This window comes from Hetaerina americana, unplaced genomic scaffold (genome assembly GCF_022747635.1).
Source record: "Hetaerina americana unplaced genomic scaffold, ioHetAmer1.1.p SCAF_5, whole genome shotgun sequence".
Lineage (NCBI taxonomy): Eukaryota > Metazoa > Arthropoda > Insecta > Odonata > Calopterygidae > Hetaerina > Hetaerina americana.
The window spans coordinates 16,507,876-16,530,866 of record NW_027287095.1 but is presented as its reverse complement, the minus strand read 5'-3'; the positions used below and the strand labels follow the sequence as shown (position 1 = coordinate 16,530,866).

The 22,991-nt window shown below is 37.9% G+C and overlaps 1 protein-coding gene across 1 annotated transcript in view; it reads left to right on the top strand.

The window, feature by feature from the left end:
- Tsf3 (Transferrin 3) overlaps window positions 1-22,991 on the top strand; it is a 43,715-nt gene that overhangs the window by 11,014 nt on the left and 9,710 nt on the right. Inside the window, exons 4-11 of the mRNA XM_071592636.1 lie at window positions 1,355-1,488; window positions 2,800-2,944; window positions 5,509-5,666; window positions 14,002-14,153; window positions 15,083-15,234; window positions 18,401-18,653; window positions 21,197-21,345; window positions 22,685-22,855. Of these exons, the coding sequence (XP_071448737.1) occupies window positions 1,355-1,488; window positions 2,800-2,944; window positions 5,509-5,666; window positions 14,002-14,153; window positions 15,083-15,234; window positions 18,401-18,653; window positions 21,197-21,345; window positions 22,685-22,855 (1,314 nt within the window). The remainder of the gene's footprint in view (window positions 1-1,354; window positions 1,489-2,799; window positions 2,945-5,508; window positions 5,667-14,001; window positions 14,154-15,082; window positions 15,235-18,400; window positions 18,654-21,196; window positions 21,346-22,684; window positions 22,856-22,991) is intronic.

Sequence of the window (22,991 nt, the reverse complement as noted above, 5' to 3'; positions counted from 1 at the left end):
TAGTGATCTCATTACTGCAATGGCATTATGCATGCCTTTCCTCTTCCTGAACCCAAAATGGTCATCCCCTTAGTAATCATTTTCCCTGCTCTCCATCCTCATGTTGATGATCCTGAGAATTACTTCAGCTGCATGCAAAATCAAACTTATTGTTCTGAAGTCCCAACATGATGTAGCCTTGGGCTTTTTTGGGATAGAAACTAACACTGTTCTGACAGTCTTCTGGCCTAATCCCTCTCTCATAAATGCTACAAATTAGTCTATGAAAACTCTTCCCAAACCTTTAAGTAAATCTGTGGGAATACTGTCAACCCCTATGCCCCAATTTAATTCCAATTCTCATAATGCCCTTTCTATCTCACCATCAAGCAAGTCTGGACTTAAGCTACCTTCATCCTGGTCATATTCTCTCTCCATGTTCTACCTTCCTGTCCCAATGCCTTTACCTTACAGTTCCTCTATATACTCCTTTCATTCCTCTTGGATATTTTCTGGTTAAACTAATATTTTGCCTGACTTACTTTTGATTGTTTGCTGCAATTTTTCCTTCTTATATTGTGACAGTGCTTTTGCCTTGCTGTACAATGCACCAATTTTACACTTCCTCTGCAAAATCTCCATGTCCTTGCACTGCATCTTCCACCATGCTTCTTTTGCTCTATTTGTTACGTCTCAATTTATTATTTAACTCTTTGGGCTTCCTTCCACCTAGCTCTGTATTTACATTCTTCCATTTCCTTCTCTCATCCATCTTTCTAATCATTTCATCCGTGATCTATAGTTTCCTTCTCCTTTTCCTATTGACAGATGCCATAGTTTCTTTTGCAGCTTGATTCAAACCAAACAAAAGTGAATGTTTTCAGCCCCTTTGTTTGGAAGTGGAAGTTTTATTTTGGGGAAAAATAATTCATGATAATCAATTGAATGCAAAATTTCTGTTACAGGGTTAAAGATGGTAGCAAGGTTTGAAGTCCTACATGCATTAAGAAGTGGAAAAGAGGAAACCTCATCTTGAATATAAAGAATAAAAAGCAGTTTAAATGCCAAATGATTTTTGGAACACCTATTCATATGGTGAAACATTATAATCCTAGTGTACGAGATAATCCTCGTAATTACTTCCTTACTAATTATCTCTTTGGGGCAGACTTTGTGCCAAAAATGATTCAAGGAAACCAAACAAACATGAGCCCCTTTGAACAATCTAGGAAGAGCATTAAATATTTTTGGCTCCATGTTGCAGCAGTTCAAATTCAGTTGTGATCTACATTATAATTATAGTATATATCGTATTACATAAGTGGTATTGATTGCATCTGACCTGTAAGTAATTACATGTGATATTCTTACCCAGGTAAATATGAATACCAAATGTTGGTGATTGTGCGCAAGACTCTGAATTTAACAGGCATCGCAGATCTGAGAGGAAGAAAATTCTGCCACCCGGGATATGAGCTCTCAACAGATTGGCCAGCAGTTACATCCAAGGTGACGTAGTTCGATATGGGAGAAGTGTTCTATGTTCTCCAACTGGGTTGAGAAGTCAAACAAATACAGGGTCCGTACAAAAGGTATCAGGACTGGTTCCAAAAATAAAAATTTATTGCAGTTATCATTACAATTTATAAATTATCTTCAAAATACATTCTTCCTGCATCAGTACACTTAGTTCAGCGCGTATGCCACACATCAAAAACCTGCTGGAAGTCAGTTTCCGGAATACTGCTGAGAGCCTTTGTCGTTGCCGCTTGAACTGCCTCGATGGAGTTGTACCGATATCCTTTGAGCTCCCTTTTTATTTGTGGAAACAAGAAAAAGTCCGGTGGAGCCAGGTCGGGGCTGTAGAGGGGGTGAGGCAAGGTTGCCATGCCAAATTTTGTCAGCAGCTAAATTTCCATCCGCAACAGTTTTAGTTCCTCGCTCAAGACTTTCGGCACCAGCTTCGCGCACACTTTCCTCATCGCAAGATCCTCTGTTACAATGGTGTGGACGGTCCTGACTGAAAGGCCGATCTCCTCGCTGATAAGGACGATGGTTAAATGCCTGTCAGAGTCCAAAACTTTTTTCACTTTGGCCACTGGAGCATCGTCTTCGACGAGCTCCCGGCCTTCCTTAAACATTTTGTGCCACTCAAAAATTCTTGTGCGGCTCAAGGCATCATCCCCATAAGCCTGTTTATTGAGTTCAAGGGTCTCCGACGTGGAATACCGGAGTTCAATGTAAAACTTCACAGTGTAGCGTTTCTCGACTGTGCACTCCATGCTGGTGCAACCACACCACAAACAATGACACGTCACAAAAATCCCCCTTCTGTCTCAATGCATGCCCCGAGGCAACTGAACTTAAGTGCGCCTGAGTGGGGACCCCTCTACCGAGCCGACCGCTTGGACCCCCATCCACCGCTCCGTTGAAGCTAGAGTGAACCAGTCCCAATACTTATTGTACGGACCCTGTACATTTCAAAGATTGAATCTCCAGGCTATCTTTGGGGTCCTTACTGACTTGGCAGTCTGACAATGGCATCATCTGCATTAAAACCTTTAATATTCTGCTTTGAAATCTGATTTGAGAATGTTCAACACTTTGCCCAAGCAATATGTTGGGAAGAACAGTTCATCTACTTCTGTTAACTGCCCTATTTAATCATCCAGACTTAATATTTCATTGTAGAATGCACTGCTTTTTCACTTTAGTTGGGAACATGAAGGTAACCTTAATACATAATGTGGTCAGAGGGAGGAAGGTTTAAAGTACATGAAGGATGTTGAGTTTAAAAATCCTTTTCATTGCTATCAACAGTTCTTCGAGTCACAGGTGGCTCCACAGGTTTGCCAGCCAAATATTTCTGTTGCAGAGAACTTCATTAAATCATCATCTGAATACTTTGGTGCTGCCTGCAAGCCTGGCCCCTGGGTTGATGATGAAGTTCTGGATTCAGAATTGAGTAAGTAACAGTTTGAATGGAGTAGAAAACTCCTACTAGTGACCTCTATTTCCATGGGTACTATCGATTAATTATCAAATGATTGTATTACCACCAAGCTACTTGAAAGAGCATGTGAGAGTACATTTTGTAAGATCAAAGATGCTACATGATGGTTGCATTGTCTTTCATGTAGAAATAGTTCAGTAGCTATGCAGAAAAAAACTGCCATACTCCACTCTATCCCACCGAATACCACTCAATCACACGACTCTTCTATTTTGTCTCAAATCTCATCAGTTGAGTAAAAATGTCCTCATATGGTCATGCAAAAGAGGAACACAAGCTATTCAAGCTATTGGACAAGGCCTTTTAGTATCCCCCTTAACTTCCACTCTGTGCCTAATGAGGGAAACCTTAATGATAAAATTGCAAACACTTAGTCTCTGAATTTACTTGGAAGAATTTTGGCAGTACTTTTATAAGAGCTCTGAAAGGAGATAGAATATGGCATCATAAACAGTTGTTACTCTTTTCTCCTCTTCTGCTATTGATTATGTCGTCTCCTTCCTACTACCCCCACCACAGGTGGCTACCAAGTCTGCATTCACTGCCCACCCTCCCCACGAGACCCCAATGTCAATGGTATAGTCTCTTTTGTCCATATAATTGACTGAATGAGTGAAAAAGTTAGGGAAAGAATAAAACCCTTGCACCCAGAGTGCAGGTTAAATGAATGTAACATGTCATGGGAAATTCTGCTAGAGTCTCAGGGCTGGGTGACTTATATGAATATAAGCCTTAAATGTTGTCCCCAACATTTACTTGATACAGTCATTCATCCTATTTCTCCTTCTGAAATGTCACATTATTGAAATGGCTGTTAGATGATTAATGGCATTCCCTTTGTCTCATTATTAAGCAGAAAAATCAACAGTCATTGTGTGTGGATGTGTGAATGTAAAATCCACTCAAAAGACTTATCCCACTGCAATTTTCTAAAGTTTTAAATAAGTTTGGTAGAAATTTTTTAAAATAGATATTTATTATAAATATTGTACTCATTTTCCACGTAATTTGGAGCATCAATCACCATTGATTAGGACTCTTAATCTTGGCCAAGTGCAGTACAGCACACACTGCATAGTCATAATGATGCTACTTGCCGGTGTTTGCTTCCTACATTCCACAAGCATATAATCTAAATGAATAATATGAAACAGTAGCAGAGACTGCAACCCTCTGACTTACATACGCAGTGGCACATGTTCCACCATACAGGGCCCTGTCAGGGCCATCCCGGCCCAATGCTCTCTACCATGATTGTCCTCCCTCCCACGGAGCAAACTATTGACCTCCCATATTCCAAAAGTGGTGCAGCTATTTGTCTTCATCTACTGGATGGTACTTACATGAAGAATGTTCAAATGAATGTTTTCCAGGTAAACTTTACAGCTGTTCTAGACCTTCCCTCCCCTTTTTTGAAATTGTTTTGATGTAGAGATGAATTAGATACCTCTATCGTCTCTTGACGAAGAGTACTTTGTAACTTCTTGTCATAATAATCTAGTCTCTATTTTTATCGAGTGTAATTGTACATCTGTAGGCTAGTAAGTATATCACTTGCATGATGCAGGAGAACCTTATTTACATGATTAAATGCCATTAGCCATTAACAATGCAGTGGAAGAGGGGGAACCTCCTCTTGGAGCACCAAATAACCTACCTCCCCATCAGATAATTGGGTATCAGATAACTAGTGTTCCATTATTGGATAGTTTCAAATATTTGTGAGACTAAAGCGTGGGAGACCAAGATGAAAAAAACCTGTAACTGACATAATGCTGTGGATCGTCACAAGTTTTGCTGGACCGGTGGTGGTGGGGTAAAGTTCTAGTCTGCCAACCCAAGGGTCACGGGTTCAATTCCCACCTGGGTTGGTTTTTCATCCACCTAGGGCTTGGGTGTTTGTAATTGTGTCCATTGTTATCATTGCTAATAGTCCGATGTAAAGGCCAAAAAGTGTTGTTTTTGGGCTAATGGGCCTAAATAAATATCTGCTTCAGGTGGTGGGCTTTTAAAGGTGTCAAAACACAAATAAACGAGATGTTGTAAAATATCAAATTAATTTTGTCTTTCAGAGGGAGTGCAGGGGATGATTGCTTTAGGAGGTAAAGTATGGGTCAGGCTTTATTGCTCCAATGTGCTTAACATCTCATGGCAGACTGCCTCTTAGGAAACTACATATCCACTGACCTTCACAAAATACCGTTCCCTCACGACATATTCCAAAATTCACCTGGGTCAGTATGGGTATGCAACTATAAGCATGGGTAGGATGGGGCAATGAAAAGTCATTTCTTGCAAAGGGAAAGTAAAAGTTGTGGGCCTAAGTCTCGTGCGCTATGGAGAAAATTACTTTCCTCCCAAAATGAGAGTAAGTTTGGAATAATGAGCATCTGCTTCCATTCAAGACGTGAGCAGTGAGGCTGTGTGCAGAGCACTTGACTATACATGTCTAATGGTTGATAGCCAAACCTCCCACTCATGGCCACTTTCTTCCCTCCTGTCTTCCACTTTCATAGAATCCAAGTACAAGAACTTGTGTCAACTGTGTGATGTCCCCAGGCAATGCAGTACATCAGACAAGTACTGGGGGCGAGAGGGGTCGCTCACTTGCCTATCGGACGATGCTGGGGATGTTGCATGGGCAAGGCTGTCGGATGTCCTCTTCCACTTTGGGGTGAGTGCTGGGGGTGAGGGCCTTACGCTCATTAATCTGCGCACATGACTGAAGTGAATGGAAGTGCTTATGAAGAGCTGGGAAAAATTCAAAAATGGCTTTTAAAGGGATGTTTGATGCTTTAATGGCAGCGTAGTCAGATGGTTAATACTGTAGAGAGATTTGATCAGAGAATTCATTTTTGAATGTTTTATTTGCATTCGTAGTCACCTTTACACATCAGCAATTCAAAAAAGATTATAGTAAAAAAATTCTTTATAGAAAATTTCAAAATATGTATCACTATTTAATTATACCTTACCAATAAATTTATTTTATGGCATAGAAATATTTTCTATTAAAATTAATGTTTCACAATCTGGTAATTATATAGATTTTTCAATTAATCATCCTGCCAGCTGATTAGATTTTTCTCATTATCATTCGTGAATTAGGGTTACACTATGTGAATTTCAATATCCTCCAGAGTAAATTTGTTCTGGAAAAGAATTGTTGTGGATAGAAAATGAATGTTTAACCTTGTAAGATGTGAAAACAATATATATTAAAAATGATTTTCATTTGCCACATCTGCACCTTGTGGTATATTCACTCCTAAGTGAAACACTTTTTCTGTTTTATGCTAGAATGACACACTCACTCTTTCTCTACAATTACTGGTTATCTGTACTGATTATATGTAATTCATATATGTAGTAGTAGTATTTAAGGGAGGCGACCGACCGCTGAGGTCATTTGGGCCATAGGGGATGGACAGGAAATAATGAAGGGTGGAGAGAAACCCGGCGTTGGCATTAGCCTGCTCTTTATGAAAGGCACCAAAGGGTCCACAGCTTAACATCCCATCTGATGGACGGCGTACTCACTCAAAGTGCCCTCAACAAAGCACCTCAAGTAGGGATCGGGATACCTCTGAAAAATATTCAACACGCCGGGATTTGAACCCGAGCCCTCTGGATGGGAAGCCAGTACAATAGCCACCGCACCAATCCCGATTCAGTAATTCATATATTCTAGCACAGGCTACATAATTAGAAATTTGTGCAATTCAAATTCTGATTATTATGGTTGAGGCAGAGAAATGTAGCAAAGAGCTCACAGCAATGTTCATACATTGTTGCGAAATTGAGCTTATGAGTATCTCTTTTTTAAACGTAAGCAAGCAATTAAATATTGCTGATGATGGCACTTTATCAATTGTTGTTCAAAATATGTACACTGAAAATAAAACAAAGCACAGTTTCTGTCATCATAGTATTTCTAACTTCTTAGGAAATACCTGGCTATAATCACAAATATATGATTACAGTATGTCACTTAACATGGCCCCTGTTCACTTCTCCACTCCCAAACATCTTTTCACACAGAATCACAGGGATGTTAATGGGACCAAGGACACCCATCCTCTGTATTATCGACAACTGCTGAGGTGGAAGGGTATCATTAAATTTCAGCATTCCGTTGCTTTTGTAATCAAAATATAGTGTACACTTTATGTACTCAGTTGGACATTGCTCAACGATTGGATGACTGGAAGTTTTTCCTCTTGAGGCTTTTGTGTCATTAGGAAGTGCAACCTTGGTATTCCTTCAATTCCTTAATGCAAGATTCCAGAAAATCATATCTTTGTCATGCAGTGCAGTTTCCAATTCCTTGAACCTCTTTAATTAATTTTAGTTTTTCACCTTCCATAAAAGCCATTTTATGCCAATTCATTTTAGGAAGAACATACATATGATCACAGAGAAAATCTGAAATTTTCTCTATAACCACTGAGAAATATGTAGGCATTAAGTGAACATGACTTTGCCATTGATTAAAGGGTGTCAAGGTCAAGGGCATGAGTTAGCTTGGCAACTCTATGGGACTTGGTCAAGATCATTTTCTGTGAAATCCATGCACTTGAAAGAGAAGAGTTGTTTTAAAAAAAATATACATGTTTATTTCTCAATCTCTTCTCAGGATGATAGAATATTTTTTATTGAATTTACACATTACTACTGACTACCAATGTATGCACATTGAATTTTTTGCACAGGCAGTTTGGAAACTGCTAGAGCAAACTGGCATCTTCTTGGAGAGTGCCTGCTTAGTAAGTTTAGATTTATTTAAGACAAGGCTTGCATAATTTAGGGGCTTCAAGTACTTGCTTAGTTGAGACATGCTCCAAAAAATCCCAGAGTAATAATAATAATAATAATACATTTATTTGTCCGGAGATTTGTTGCATATTCATACATACACAAATATAGGACACGTCAAATATAATTTTCACAATTTCACAATAGAAGAAATACAATATATATATATATATATATATATATATATATATATATATATATATATATACACACACATACATACCAGTACACTAGTATAATTACATATCAATTGTTTAAGCCGGAATTGACGCATTGCGACAATTCAAGGTATTCATTTACAGAATAGAACATATTATTTTTTAAATGGTTAAACAGCTTTTCCTTGAAAACAGGTACTTTTGTTTCATATTTGATTTCATGGGGAAGTTTATTGAATAACCTTAAGCCCATTGCTTTGGGCCCATGGGCAGTATTGTGTGTCCTGACAAATGGTTGGTGCAGGTCATTGCAGGTCCTTGTGTAGTGACTATGGTAATTGTGGTTGGACTTGTAATGGGAAATATTACCCTTTGCATGTAAGATGACATTAAATATATATATGCAAGGTACTGGTAATAAACCAAGTCTTTTGAAGAGAGGTTTACATGGTGCATCGCAAGGAGCATTGCTCATAATGCATATAATCCTCTTTTGGATTTTGAAGATTATGCCCACATGGGGAGAGGAACCCCAGAAGAGGATACTGAAAGTAACACGAGAATAAAATTCACCATAGTAAATGGATAGAAGGACCTCTAAATTTACAGAATACCTAATATTTCTAATAAGGAAGCATAGGGAGCTTAACTTGCTGCGTAATTTGAAAATATGTTCCTCCCAAGACATGTTTTTCTGCAGGATTACTCCCAGGAATTGGGTACTGGAATTTTGGGGAATGCTCACACCTTCTACATCTACTGAGATTGCAGATGAAACTTTTTTATTAATAAAATAAATCAGGCTGGAATTATTTATATTGGGTTTTAGAAAGTTATGAAGACACCATTCATTGAAAATCTGAGCTACTTCGGCTGCTCTTTCTGTCAAGCTGTCTACTGAGGAGGCTGATACAATGATATTTGTATCATCAGCATACAGTATTGGGTCTATCCCCTTAATGAGCTTAAGATTGTCTGGGAGATCATTGATATAGATTAAAAATAAAATAGGACCAAGTACAGAACCCTGGGGAACACCCAGTGTTACTTCTCTACCAGGGGAAACAAATTTGGAGCCATTTCTTGAGAGCTCAACATACTGATGCCATTCACTTAGATAAGATTCAATCCATTTGTAGGGCGTGCCTCTCATACCATAGCATTTCAGTTTATATAGGAGTAACTGATGATTGACGAAGTCAAAAGCTTTACTGAAATCGAAAAATAATCCTAAAGTTTCAGTTCTATTATCCAATCCTGAAAGTATTTGATTCACCATGTGATATGTGGCTGTTGTAGTGGACCTTGTTTTCCTAAATCCATGTTGAGATGTGGATAATAGCTTATACGTCTCAAGATATGATACAAGACGTTGATAAAAAACTATTTCAAATATTTTCCCCAGCTGGTTTAACAGGGATATTGGTCTATAAGAATTCATTGCCATTTTGCAACCTTTCCCTTTGTATATTGGCACAATTTTTGCTGATTTAAGAGGGCTCTGGAAAATTCCAGTTTTTAGGGATTCATTAATTAAGAACAGCAGCTGATCCTTAATAGCATTAAACGACCTTTTTATGACTATCCCTGGAATGTCATCTAATCCAGGACTAAATTTGTTAGGTAATTTATTGATTACGTTGGTCAGTTCCATGGCTGAACATGGGAATATATATAATGAATGGCATGAGTTAGGAATTTGAGAATAATTAGTTGAATTGACTGAAACTGTGGGATTTTGATGGGATAGATAGAAATCATTCAGGATGGAGGCCATTTTAGAGTAATCTGATATAGCATTACCAGTGGAGTCCTGCAGTTGAAGATCTTGTACATGATGTGGACCCTTGGATTCGTTAATAATTTTCCAAATCTCTCTAGATTTATTGTCTGCATTGGTAAGTCTAAGGTTGTTGAAAGATTTTTTGGCATGCTGTAAGGTTTGGCGATAACTTTTCTTGAGTACTGAGTATTCTTGGTGATCTGCTGGATTTGATTTACTTTTGTAATACACTGCGGCATCTTTCATTTTCTTTGAAAGCCAATGAATTTCATCAGAGACCCACTGACTTTTGTAGTTAACAGAAGAGCTTTTGTTTTTTGTATGCTTCAGGACACGGGGAAAGCAGATTTCAAAGTAATGTAGATAGGTGGAATAGAAATATTCAAAGCTAAGGTCAAAGGACTTCAAGGAAAACAAATCGGACCAGTCATGGGAATTTAATAAGTCACAAAAGGCGATCATATTCTGATCAGAGAAATACCTTTTGTAGTATTTTTTACTTTCTTTGGATGTAGACACAGCAATTGTAGAAAGAAGTGGGTAGTGATCAGATAGGTGGGTATTAATGGTATTTGTTTGTACTAGATCAAGGTCGATATTAGTTAGTACATTATCTAAAACTGTTTGCGAACTAGCACTCACTCTAGTAGGTTCACTGTTGGTAGCATTGATGTTGAATGACATCAGTAAATCCATGAATTCCTTTTTAGCTTTAGAATCGGCCATAAAATTACAATTAAAGTCACCTGTAATTATTATGCAAGGCTCATGGATTGACCTATGGATTATTTCCAAGAGTTTCGTCAGTTTGGTCAGGAAAACGCAAAAGTCACTCTTCGGCGAACGATAAATAGACAGCACATAAAAAACAGTAGTATCCATTTTGAAGCAGGCAACACAGCATTCAAATGATTGTTCTTCATTGAGAAATTCGTATGGGTAACCAATGGGAATATGGGAAAAACATTCAGACAGTAGGATTAAAACACCACCATTTTTGTGAACAGACCGGCAAAAGGCACTAGCGATGACATACCCAGGCACATGAAGAGAGTCAAGTTCACTCGCATTTAACCAATGTTCGTTGACACAGATCACATGGGGTTGGTACTCGTTTACTAGAACCTCGAGGTCCAGTAATTTATTACGTATGCACTGAATGTTTATGTGCAAGAGCTTCAAATAACGGGTTATCCTTCCGGCGCTGGTGGGAGGCGTGGCTTCAAAAAAGAAAAATTTCCCATGAACACATTTTTAGGCCAAAAGGCGGCATTACTGAGGGTTTCGCGAAAATCTTGGCGTATGGATACCCGAAACGATGTATAATTTCCGCGCGTTACCTTAAGTTGTTCGATCACCAGTTCCGTTGAGGTATCAATCTCCGGGATTTCATCTTTTACATAGTTTCTCAACTGGGTAACTGTTGTATCGGAGGTGAAGTTCCACACATGGAGATGGGAAAGACGAGGGATCCCCGAAAGAGAGCATTCTTTCGTAGATGTTCCGATGATCGGCGATTTACGGCGCCTACGTTTGTGGCTCACAGTAACAAATCCATCGTCTCCTTCTGCAGAAAGTTCTTCTACACCACTTTTCTCACATTTCAGAGTAGGACAAGATACCCTTTGCTGTCAGTTGTCTCCATGATTCTTTGCTCAAAATTATGGGTACATTGTGCTGTGTTTCACTTAACCATTTTTGAGCACTATTAATACTTGCCTTTTAAAACTTTGTGTTAAATATATTGCATAGAGACTCGTAAACTATTTTAACGCCTTATTTGGTCCTTATGCATTTCAATGGTGAATATTTTCGCGCCAAATCTTCAATTCGTCTTTCTTTAAGGGCAGTGAGTGAAAAGTTCGAAAATCTTTAGATGGCAGGTTCCTAGAAACCTGCCCATTTCCAATAAGAATTAATTTTTTCATTTATTTATTTTGTTCCATCGGTCAGGCATGTGATATAGAACATTGTCGTGAAGATATGCAGAAATTATAATTATAAAAATAAAAATACAGACTTCAACAAAATATAGCAGTCAAACCCGTAAAATTTAGAAAAGTACACTGAAACACTACATATACACACTTACATGTTATGCAGGTGATAATCTCAGTGTATTACTCATAGACTCATCCATACTGTAATAGCACTTGATAAATAGTGGCATCTTAAGCTCATTTTAAAACCTATTTACAGTGTGTTTATTTTTCATATAAATGGCAATTAGTCAAAAGTAAGGGAAGGAAGACCTCGCTCCGATACAGCAAAAGACTGATGAATTGAATGTATTTTGTCTCTTCCACGAGTGAAGTACGAGGGTCATCCGGAAAGTAGTACCCGTTCGTGAAATAAAGACACAAAAGTAAATATTAACAAACATAAAAAATTTTATTTGAAAGAGGATACTTTAAACTACTTCTCAACATAATCTCCAAGCAAATTAAGGCATTTGTCATAACGTGTGACAAGTTTCTGTATTCCTGCTGCATAGTCCTTCGCCGCCAGCTCATTGAGATACGCGAGGGACCCATCTTGCACAAATTTTTGCATAATGCAGATGGTGTTTAACAATTTCATGAACAATTGTTCGAGAAACATTGGGAAAATGCTCACAGATGTCATCAATTGTGACGCGCCGATCGTTCCTCACGAATTCGTCAACTGAGCTCACCAGTTGGTCTGTAATGACAGACGGTCTCCCCGAACGCTCATCGTCGTGTGTGTTCCCCCTCCCCATGTTGAAGTTGCGACACCACCGCCGAACAGACGACTCGTCCATTACATTGTCTCCATACACCTCCTTTAATTGGCGATGAATATCACATGGGCGAACGTTTCTTGCATTGAGGAATTTAATCACTGCCCTCACTTCACAACTGGCGGCGTTCTCAATTTTTTTAAACATTGTAAACAATCACAGAAACAACACAGGCAATGCTAGCGTCACGCAACTTGGCTCAGAGAAGGCAGACAAGCCACTGAAGCTATCTGACCTCGTCCAGCGGCTACTCGCGTCGTCAGCACTTCATGCGGCACGAACGGGTACTACTTTCCGGATGACCCTCGTATAATTGTATGGATGAGATAGGCAAAAATAAATAATTTTTTTTTCGACCAATGCACAATAAAAAATATATGTGCATAGTATTGTCATTATTTTGAATTCAAGAAACCGTTGACTTCCAAGAGTCCTGATGGGTACTTTGAGCGACAGCCTTAAAAGAACTTTTTTTGGACGGAATAAGTCTTGGCCACACCACCAGCATTTCTCCAAAAGGTTACAACATAGGATGGATATAAATGGATTTTGGCATAATATACTAGTTTTAAGACATCTAAAGAGGGCAGTTGGGATACATTTACGAATCATGAAAGTTCTTATTGCAGTTTTATTGATCGTATCCACTATGTTAGAATGGCAGGCTGTCAAGAGTATCATTTAGTGGAAGTTCCAAAAAGTTGTGGGACTAGATTGTTTGTTTGGTATCAGTTCTGAGAAGTGGGTTCAAAATTTGAAAATTCAGAAAACCAGTTTTATTTTTATATAATTTTTATCAATTTTTTCATGAATTTATTGCTCTTGCACCAGTCACAACAGTCAGATGTGCAGAGTCATTAACCTGATGCAAAAGTTGGGATCTTTTGCACTAGATATTAGAGTAAGTAATAGCTTAAGTGGTGAAGATAAATTATCAGTAATGGAAAGGGTCCTCTTCATATGCATAATGCATATTTCTGCATTCATCTCATTTTATTTGCTTTCTAAATCATGAGTAAATTCTTTAAAATATTGCAATTTTGAGATTGATGGGATGGCAACAATGATTATTGATATTGAAGGGCTGTTTTTAATACCTAATGACGTAAAATTTTATCATTGAATAATGTTAGCTACCAAGCATCCTTATATCAGTGTCTTTGCTTCTATTAAAGCTTATTTTTGTCAGTATTCAAGTATTTATGAATGCAAATGTATGGTTTTAAAGTTCATCTGGAGTTTTATCATGTTCCCTATGCTGCTGAATACAACATTTCTGTTGGTGAAAGTTGAAAAGTCATTTTTTAAAATTCTGGAAGGAAGAATTAGGTGTATTGAAGCCATGGAAGCATGATGAGTGGTGATTTTTTTTTCTGCTCTGAACAACCCTAGAAGCCTGGTTACTTGATAGTCATGTTCTGTGATTGCCCGACTGGCTTGTTGTGATCAATCAAAATGCTAAGGTTATTAAGATTTGATTTCCTCATCTCAGATTGATCCTGAAGTTCCTGCCTTAGCTGTGCCTGCAGAGTTCAATGTCCTCTGCCCCAACGGCACAATGCAGTCGCTGGCACCACTGACAAAGCACTCCCCCCCACCCTGCTCATGGATGTCTCGGCCATGGAGTGTTGTTGCTGCCAGAGAGTGAGCATCGAATGCCTGTCAATTGGACCATTTCCTGATTGTGCCAGTCTCACCTTCGCCCTCACCAACTGATATGCAGCTGGAGAGATTTCCTTTTCCACCCACACATACCTCTTTCCTTCTATCATAGCTATCTCCTCATACTTTGCCTTAATTTTTTCAAAGTCATTGAAAGGATTATATTAAATGTTTCAGTATTAATAAATAAGGGATATAACCTTAGATATATTAAATAAGTATTAAATTAGAATAAGTTAATTAAATTACTATGAAAAGATAAAACTGAAGGTTGTATATTGGTCAATCTCCATAAACACCATCTCTATATTCTCACAACCATTTAGAGCCTGAATTAGTTGCCTTAATATATTTTTCAATGGCATCAGGCTCAACCTAATGAACATTCATCTTGGGGAATAAGACAAACTGTAAATACCCAAAAAATTATTGATACGCTACTACTGGTTTCATCACATAGGTGACATCTTTTGGCACCTGAAGATGTTGCCTATGTGATGAAACCGGTAGTACCGAATTAATAAATTTTATTGAATTTACAAAGTTTGTCTTATTCTCCTAAATATATGAATGAATGTATATTTCCAGTATCCTTGGAAGAATGATGAAAGAAAACACTTTGCTTTTCCTTGTAGAATTTTTTTATTACGACCTAGGTTTCATTAGTGTGTAGCACCTCCAGACCTGAAGATGTTATGCTGTAACAAAATTGAGCTCGAAATACAAAAAATTCTTTGTGGAAAAGCAAAGTGTCTTCTTTCACTATGAAGGATTTCCACCATGTTACATCTGAAACTGTCATTTCTTGGAATAAGTCTAGTTTACAGTGAACAGTATTTAATTTCAGCATGAAAGTCTCCATAGTAATTTCACATCTTATAAAACATAACTGCTCTTCTCTTTTGTTCCAGCAAAATGGCTCAGGACATTCAGAAGTTGGTGCTGTCCATAAATCGGACATCTCCGAATACTTGGCAGTGGAGTCTGCATTACTTTTTGACATCAAACAACCACGAGATAGTTCATACTGAAATCTCTTCACCAGAAGACTATTTGGCCAAAGGTAACCATCCCCACTTGCATAATGCACTTCTTAACAAATAATCATTATAGCTAGCATTAAATAGCCTACATTAGTTTGCCTGAAGAAACTGGGATAGTAGATGAAGTAGGCAGTAAAAGGTGCTGACTTTGGTTAACTTTTGGGGTGACTCATCTTCCCTCAGTTATTTAGTGATGAAATAAATCACCGCTGCAGTAATTAACCCAAAGGCTGGTTTGACAGGTGAGGCTGGAGATCACTTTGTGCTAATGATGTATTAAGTTCACAAATCAGGATAGCAAGTGAGGCCATTTCCTTTCTTTGTGCTGCCCGTGTTTTCTCAGGCATATCTGATGCCGTAGTCTGGTGACATGGGTGAAGCTGTTTGTCTGGAGGCATCACCAGGAATTGAACCTGGGTCCTATAATAGTTTAATAATAAGAAGTCTGAACCCAGAAGTGGGGAGCACACAATTGGTGTGGTGGGTGCATGGTGTACCCTCTTTTCTGTTCCCCACCACTTGGTTACACACTCAGTATTGCTGGAGGGAGTAGATTATATGATTTTAACTAATAGTATTTGAATAGAATGGTTTGAGGCATCACTTTGAGGAAGTGATTCATTTCGGAAAAGAAATTCTTAGTTATTCCACATATATTTTTATTAAACACGACCTAGGTTTCGACTCACAAAGTCATCATCAGTTAAAGTACGAAAGACACAGAGCTTTATATAGTAGACAGAGAGGAGGAGGGGAGAGGTGTTTGAAAAGTGGGAGGAGGGGAAAGAGAAGGGAAACTGGTGTGTATGTTTGGGGGGAGAGGGAGAAGGTGGTTGGGTAGGGCATCAGCGGGGAAGAGGGGCTGTAGAACAGAGGGAGGTCCAGGAGGAGGGAACAGGAGGAATAAGTTAGGACATTAACTAACATACCCTTATGATGACTGTTCTTAAAAATTTCCAACCGTTCCAAGGCATCTAATATTAAGCCTTTTTTCTCTAAATGTAGAATTTTAGGGACAAAGTAACTGGAGTGGTTATTTTCTTACAAGGTGCTGGGCAAAATTGGAAGAAATATTTCAGTTTTTAAAAAGGGCGTAGTGTTCCTTTGCACGATCACTGAATTTCCTCCCGGTTTGCCCAATGTAGAGGGCAGAGCACTCGCAACACAATTGATACACTCCACTTCTTTCCATTATGGGAATTTGGTCTTTGCAGTTTGATGAAAGGTTCCCTAAGTTGGCTCTATTATAGAAGGCTGGTTTAATATTGTTTTCTGTAAAGGATCTGGTGACTTTATGGGATAAATTCCCCAGAAAGAGAATTCTTTTCCACTTTGAAATGTCTTTTTCGGGTGTTGATTTGAAAATTGATTTGACCGCTATTTTCTGTAATTTTTTTTTCATACAATTTGACTAATTGGGAGCAAAAACTTTTGTTTTCAGCTATACCTGTAATTTTTATTAAATGTCCTCAACAACTTTTCCTTTGTTATTTTTCCTTTGTTTCCTGCAGGAACTGATTTAGTTTTCATCTGTAAAGCAAAAGATGATCAGGGTCTACACCTATATCATCCTCATAGAGTTATAATATTTTTCTTTGTTTCCACTAATCCCAAGAAACAACTGCTCATGGTGACTCAGCATCAAGAATTTTTAAGTTCTGTTGTAAAACAGGAATCCAGACATTTAGAAACCCTATGTGTTCCTTCCTTTTCTAACCTTCATCAGTACCGGTTTCCATGTGTTGCTCGGGGAATAGCTGGAAACCTGGTTGAAAATGCATCTTGGCATTTTCATTTAAATTGCTTCTTAAATTATTCGGTCTCAGTAACCACCGGCGCAGGCGAGTAACTTTGTCCTATTGAAGCTAATGGAATGATCCATACCAATGTTGTGTTCAGAAATGGCCGATTTCTCGAACTACCCCAGCCATAGGTGTTTTTAACCTGGTCTCAATGATCCGCCCCATCTCTCCAATGTAGACGTCTCCACAGGCATATGGGACTTAGTAAATGCCTGGGGTCTTTAGGCTGATTGGGTCCTTGGCTCTAGACGAGAAAATTTCTAATTTTCCCAGTGGTGCATGGACAGCCTCGATTTTGTGCCTTGCCATTGACTAATTTCCCGGAAATCGAGGAGACATACAACAAGCAGGCCCTGGCTATTGGCTTCTCTTTTTCCTACTGCATCGTGCGCACTTGCGGGTTGAAGGAACTTTTTAGGGCCAAAGAGATGTTTCCACCAAGAAACAACAGCCACTATGGAACCCCTGACTCGGCGGAAGACCCAAGAAAACTTCATCAAGCAAATACGCCGGGAAAGCACCAGATCTTACTCCCCTAGCTTTGTTTTCTGTTGACCAAATTCCTTGAGACCTCTCTCTATGCAGTTTAATATTTATTTCAGTCGGGTAATATCTGTCAAGTCAAACCAAATATTGTGCAAAAATACAAGGTTGTGTTAAAAAGTTGGTGTAATGTGCACATAGTAAAAGTATCATTTGTTTTACTGCAGAATGGCATCAGTGGCAGCCAATGCAAGTTGATACACATTCAGTTGACCTTGTGCTTAGTCAAGTAACAAGGTATTTGTGATCATTCTTACTGCCTCACAGCCCTTTTATTCAAATATGACTGTCCATGTTATTGGGCTCGGGGGTAAGGTACTTCAAACCATTTTAGTGAGTGCAAAAATCCCATTATCTTTAGGTGAGTGTCTCACATAGCCTATTATATCTTTAACTGTATTGAGTGAATCACTACATTTGGGGTTTTATGATGTTATATCTTGTACCACCAAGTTTGGTGAATGTGCTAAGCCCTGTGTACAAAACATTTTTGAATTTTTTAATATTTTTGCTTGCCCAACAATATACACAATGTTCTTGCAAACAAACCCACTCCTCCTACTAAATGCTGATAATGCCAAGATTACTGGGAAAATGACTGATTTATTGCACAACTTATGGTAGATGATTGATTCATTGATCGGTTGAAACGATGTGAATGAGAAAAAGTATAATGTCTGCTGGCCTACAGTAATAATCCAGAAAGCAGATGATTTTGGAACAAAGTATTACAATTTTATGATTACAGAGAAATTGATCTGGTGATGGAAGAATGACCAAATTCCAAGTATGTAACAGATGAGCAAGTGTATATTCTGAAACTGCCCCTCTTATCTTCCAGCGGAGGGATTCCTGGCAGCAAGTGCACCCAACTCTTGTGGAGCAGAGCGTGCTGTCAGGTGGTGCGTGGGGTCAGCAGAGGAGGCAGCCAAGTGCTCCTGGTGGCGGGAGGCTGCTTTGGCCCATGGTGTGGAGCCCCCCCTGGCATGTGTGCGCCCACAGGAGGCAAAGGAATGCATAGGGGAGCTGGCAGGGGGGGCAGAGGAGGCTGAGGTGACTGTGGTGCATGCTCAGAATGAGGCCCTGGCCAGAAGGTGAGTGAGTGTGCCATTAGTTCTTTGCCCTTGGGTGTGAATGTTTCAAGTCCCTGTTAACCTTTTAGGGATTCATGCGCACATCTCTTGAAATTTCCATGGGCATTGTGCCTCTATTTGAGTGTTGGCCTTCTTGTGTGAAAGGAGACACTCAAGTGGTTGTGTCAAGTGACAGAAAGCAATAATGAACTGTTCATGTTTTGCCGGGTTTACCAAGATTCCTTCATGCAAAGTGGGTCCAGTGACCTAACTCTTTGTTTTTTTCCATTATTTTGTGGCTATTCGATCTTTTGGAGCTAGACTCAAGGTGAATGTGGTTGAAGATCTCAGCATGTGAGTGATGGATACATTGTTTGCATCCTGTTTAGTTGAGGGAAGGGGGTAATGGATGGAAATGTGGAGGTCATGGAAGGCAATACAAATAGAAATGCAATATGCATGAGGCTCAGCCAGAAAATATAATTTGAAATTAAATCAAAACAAAACTACATATGATAAATTCATATAGTCTAAATAAAATTTAACTCTTGACATTTTTATTCAATCATGCTGTGATACTTTTTAAGGTAAAACATTTTTTTGAAGAAAAAATGAGTACATATAATATGATAGATTTTACTATGCATACATTGTCAACCGAATCTGGTTAGGAAGATATCCATTAAGTGACTCTAGGAATTACATCTGTAAAAAATTACAAATCGTAAAGATCCCAATCTTTGTTATTTGAAATCTGTTTTATGCTTTTTAAGGAGTCAACACAAATAAGTGCAAAATTGGACCACAATAAAACTGCTTTTAAATGCTAAACTGGGCATGCCACACGTGTGTTTAAAATATAGTCATGTATGTGCAAATAAGTTATCCAAAAAATGGAAAATTTTGCTGATAAAAATTGAAAAAATTAGATTTTTATACTCTTTAATAGGAAATTAAAATAATTTTTTCTTGAATTTTATACATCGGAAAGATTGAGGTTTCAGTTAGTTTTTGCTTTATTAAATACCTTTGAACCTTGAGCCAAACTACTAAGATGAATGGTAGAGTTAAATAATGTTATTATCATCAAACTAGATAGTGTCTAACAGCAGTTAACCTTCAATCTGGGTGTTTTTATTAACAGAAATCTTCATCATAGCCTCAAGATGCACACATCCTCATTGAAGGTGCCATTGCTGCAGTATGACAGGTGCTCTGTGTCAATATGGCACAGTTGATGCTTCTTCACATGACTTTCTATCATTTGTTTAAAAAAATGAAAAGATTATCTTCCTCAGGGTCCCCGTTAGCCCAATGTGTGTCAAATTTTGCAGTAGCCCCGCATGTGAGATTAAACTAAATTTATACATTTGCAATTCATTTTAGAATTTTTAGTAGATACTTTCTTGGAAATAATAAAGCCAGAGCTGACTACTGGATCAAGAGAGTGGCATTATCAAAATTTTGCGGTAAAGGCAACCATTTTCTATACTTGATGTGGGAAAAAAATACTTACTAGTACATCTTTTTCTGTCAACTGAGCTTGGATATTATGAGTCAAAGTTACCCTGATATGTAGCCCCATGGGCCTATAAGATGCAGTAAGCTGGTTTTAGAGCACATTTTGGAGTAAAAAAGGGAAGATCATGGGCCAGGAAATATGTAAATGCTTTCTTCCAACATTAGGATATCAAACTCATTGTGAATTGAAGGCATATTTCCTTTTTTCACTTTGCCAATTTCGGCCTATATTTTTTAATTATTGAATGATTTTCTTTTATTTTAGATGTATCGATTTTGACTGTGTTGTAACTACCACTCTGGGTCCATAACCTGTTATTGTTCATCTCCTTTTTAACATGTGATCTTCATAGCCATCATGGTGAAACTTAGTTGCTGTTGAAAATAAAAATAAGCGGTGCTCTTTTCAGTGTCTCCCATAAGGCCATGTCGCTCCGAATTTTGTTATTCCATTCCTGAATATATGAATGATTAGGATGACTCGATTGTGAAATAAATTTGAGAAATAAGGTTTCATTATTCAACTTTTTCTTCTTCCTTAGTGTGATCTTTCAACCAAAATCTGGTTTTTGAGATACTCTTTCTCAAATTTTTGACTAAAAGTTTTTGTAGATGGAGGCATGATTATGACTAGGGTATGCCAACAATCATATATCCAGTCATCCATGTTTCCCTGTAATTAGCAGATGGTAATTGACTAAGGTGTAGAGGTTGCTTTTTAGAGGGCAAGTGTGGCTCTTGTTGGGCTTTGTATTTTCATAAATTTGAAAAATAATTAATTGAAATATAAATAATACTGTAAATATACTAGAAGTATAAATAATGAGAAAAAATCTATGAATAAAATGGAAAGTTGTTCCTTTCAAGTCACATGCATAATTGTTAATCTGAATTTCGGCTCACTTTTTTACCTTTCAAAGATTTTTTAAACTGGGTGTTGTGTGATGAGCGCACCAATTATTGTCTTCTGCACGTACAACCTGAGGAAACTAGGTTGAAGAATTTGCAGGATGCCTGAAATTTTTTTGAATTTTTTTATCCAGACTAGGCCTGAAACCATTGGTGTATGAATATTCTAGTAAGCATTCAGATTATTACATCTCCTCAGTGATTGTGAAGGCCAATTCCAAGATAGAGAAGCTGAGTGATCTGCAAGGGAAGAAGGCATGCTTCATGAGTCACATGGGAATTGGTGAGAATTGGTGTTGACATAATCATTCTGTGAAATATTCATTTGAAAATTAATAGATTAGTTCCGATGTCTCTTGAATGGAAAAATTAAATCATTCCAACCAGACCTCATTTTCTTAAAAAAAAAGGAATGGGAACTCTAATTTGTATATTTGACCGAAGATATAATTTTCTAATTATTTTTGAAAGTAATTTTTAATCGTTTTAAAAAAATAATTTTCCATTCAATCATCAAAATACAAGGAATTGAAGTCTGCACAAAAAAGAAAACACAAGAGTTTATGGCTGTGAAAATTAAGAGGAATGTGTTTTAGACTGCAATTTAAAAATATTTTCTGTGCTTACAATAGATGTACTTACCTTTCATCTCTTCTCTTCTTTTTTTGTGCTTTTCTTTAGTGTATCCACAGCTGTGTGCTATCCTTATAGCCACTATGACCTCGATAGTATTCACTATTTTTCTCACCTTGCGATTTTCAGACACCCCTTTGCATCTTCAGGTACTCCCTGAAAGCCTGAAATATTTTTTTTCTCAATGAGCTGAAATTAGTGGGTATGTTTGGCAAATTCTTCCTCTCCAACAGAAACATTCATCTTGGCTTCTGTTGGTGTCATCTCTTTCATTCTTAAATTATCACCTAGTAAGACATGGCCAGAAAGGCCCATGCAATCACAACTTTGATGAGCAATCTACACGCAATGAGATTAATGGATGGTCAACCCCTAGGGAAACAATCCATGTGAAGACCCTCTAAGGTATTCGTTGGAGAAGAGTGCAGTAAGCTGTTGTCTTCCCTGGGTGGTCCTAGTCCTCTCCTGCCTTTCCCTTTATGAGAACGATGGAAGAGCAGGAAGAGAGAACAAAAATGAATCTTTTGACTCCACCGTGACACACAGCATAAGAATAAGGAAAATTTTATAACTGTGGGTTATTCATAAACAATAATAATTGCTATTTCATTATAATTCTAAATATTAGCTTAAAAATAGCTGGATTTTGTAAAGAATTTTCTTAATAATAATATGAAGTTTGCCTTATAAGATGGACTCCATATACATAACTAAAAATAAGATTAATCACTAATTATTGTGGTTTGAGTTGAAAGCAAATATTAGAATACACCACCTACAGATACAGTTCTTCTGTATTTGTATTTCTTTTGTCCTCATTCAAACACACTGTCTTTGTTTGCATTTACATTGAATTATCAACAGAAAAACGTCATAATGAACATACCCATCTCTATGAACATCCTTGAGCATATTTGTATTGTAGAATTTGTATAGATTCAAATATTTGTCATACTCTTACTGACATAAGGGGAAATTGCTCTTTTCAGGTTGGAATTCTCTTTTGAGTGCCTTGAAGGAGGAGGGTCTACTCCCACCCATATGTCCCTATGAGAAGGCCATCAGCAGCTTCTTTGCAGAAGCTTGCGTCCCTGGACTGAATAACACAATCAGATCTCCAGAGGAATATGCACCAAACCTGGAGACATTATGCAGACATAGTAAGTGGTGTACAATACCATACCAGTCCCACTTTAATCTCAGATCTTTGAATTTCAAGAACTCAAATAGTTGGCCATTTCTTGGCGGTAAACTTTGAAATAATTTAGGCTTCATTAATTGAAATACCCATATTTT